Source organism: Arachis duranensis, chromosome 9 (genome assembly GCF_000817695.3).
Source record: "Arachis duranensis cultivar V14167 chromosome 9, aradu.V14167.gnm2.J7QH, whole genome shotgun sequence".
NCBI classification, from domain to species: domain Eukaryota; kingdom Viridiplantae; phylum Streptophyta; class Magnoliopsida; order Fabales; family Fabaceae; genus Arachis; species Arachis duranensis.
Window position 1 is genome coordinate 57,764,445 of NC_029780.3, and position 960 is coordinate 57,765,404.

Consider the following 960-nt stretch of genomic DNA (forward strand, 5'->3'; position numbering starts at 1 on the left):
TGTCCACTACATCCACCCTCATGCATTCCTTTAGTGATTCTGATGGATAGCTCATTGCCTTGAATACATTAAACACCAATTTCTCATCATGTAGTCTAAGAGTGAGTTCTCCCTTTTGGACATCTATGATGGCTCCAGCAGTAGCCAGGAAGGGTCTTCCCAGGATTATCGAAGCTTTGGCTTCTTCCTCCAGATCTAACACCACAAAATCGGCAGGAAATATAAAATCTCCCACTTTCACCAACAAATCCTCAACTATCCCATGAGGGAATTTAAAAGTTCGATCTGCCAATTGGAGGGCCATTCTTGTTGGTTTGGCTCCCTCAATCTTCATTCTTCTCATCATTGTTAGAGACATCAAATTGATACTGGCCCCTAAGTCACACAAGGCCTTCTCCACCATGACTTCTCTTATGATGCAAGGGATTTGGAAACTGCCTGGATCTTTCAATTTCTGAGGCAATTTGTGTTGAATGATGGCACTGCATTCTTCAGTCAACAACACAGTTTCATCATTTCTCCAGCTTCTCTTCTTGGTCATTAATTCCTTTAAGAATTTTGCATAGAGTGGCATTTGCTCTATTGCCTCAGCAAAAGGAATGTTGATTTGAAGCTTCTTGAAAATCTCCAAGAATCTGGAGAATTGGCCATCCTTTTCACTTTTCATCAAACGCTGAGGATATGGTACTTTGGGTGTATAAGGCTTCAGGACCTCTTTTTCCTTCTCTTTTGTTGCAGACGGTGTAGAAGATTGTCCCTGTTCTTTGTCTCTCACATTTTCCTTTGCTTCATCCTCTGTGGTTTCCTTTGAGATCTCTTTTAGCTTTGTTCCACTTCTGAGGGTTATGGCTTTACATTCTTCCCTTGCAATAGCCTTGGCAGCATGAGAAACGCTTGGCCCAGGGGTTTGCTTAGACAAATACACAATTTGATTTTCTAGCTTCTGGATGGCAGCTCCTT

At 42.0% G+C, this 960-nt stretch overlaps 1 protein-coding gene across 1 annotated transcript in view; it reads right to left on the bottom strand.

Moving 5' to 3' along the window:
* Positions 1 to 541, bottom strand: part of LOC127741561 (uncharacterized) — a 2,574-nt gene extending 2,033 nt beyond the window's left edge. Inside the window, exon 1 of the mRNA XM_052254287.1 lies at positions 59 to 541. Coding sequence (XP_052110247.1) covers positions 59 to 541 — 483 coding nt within the window. The remainder of the gene's footprint in view (positions 1 to 58) is intronic.
* Between the last annotated feature and the right edge of the window lie 419 nt (positions 542 to 960).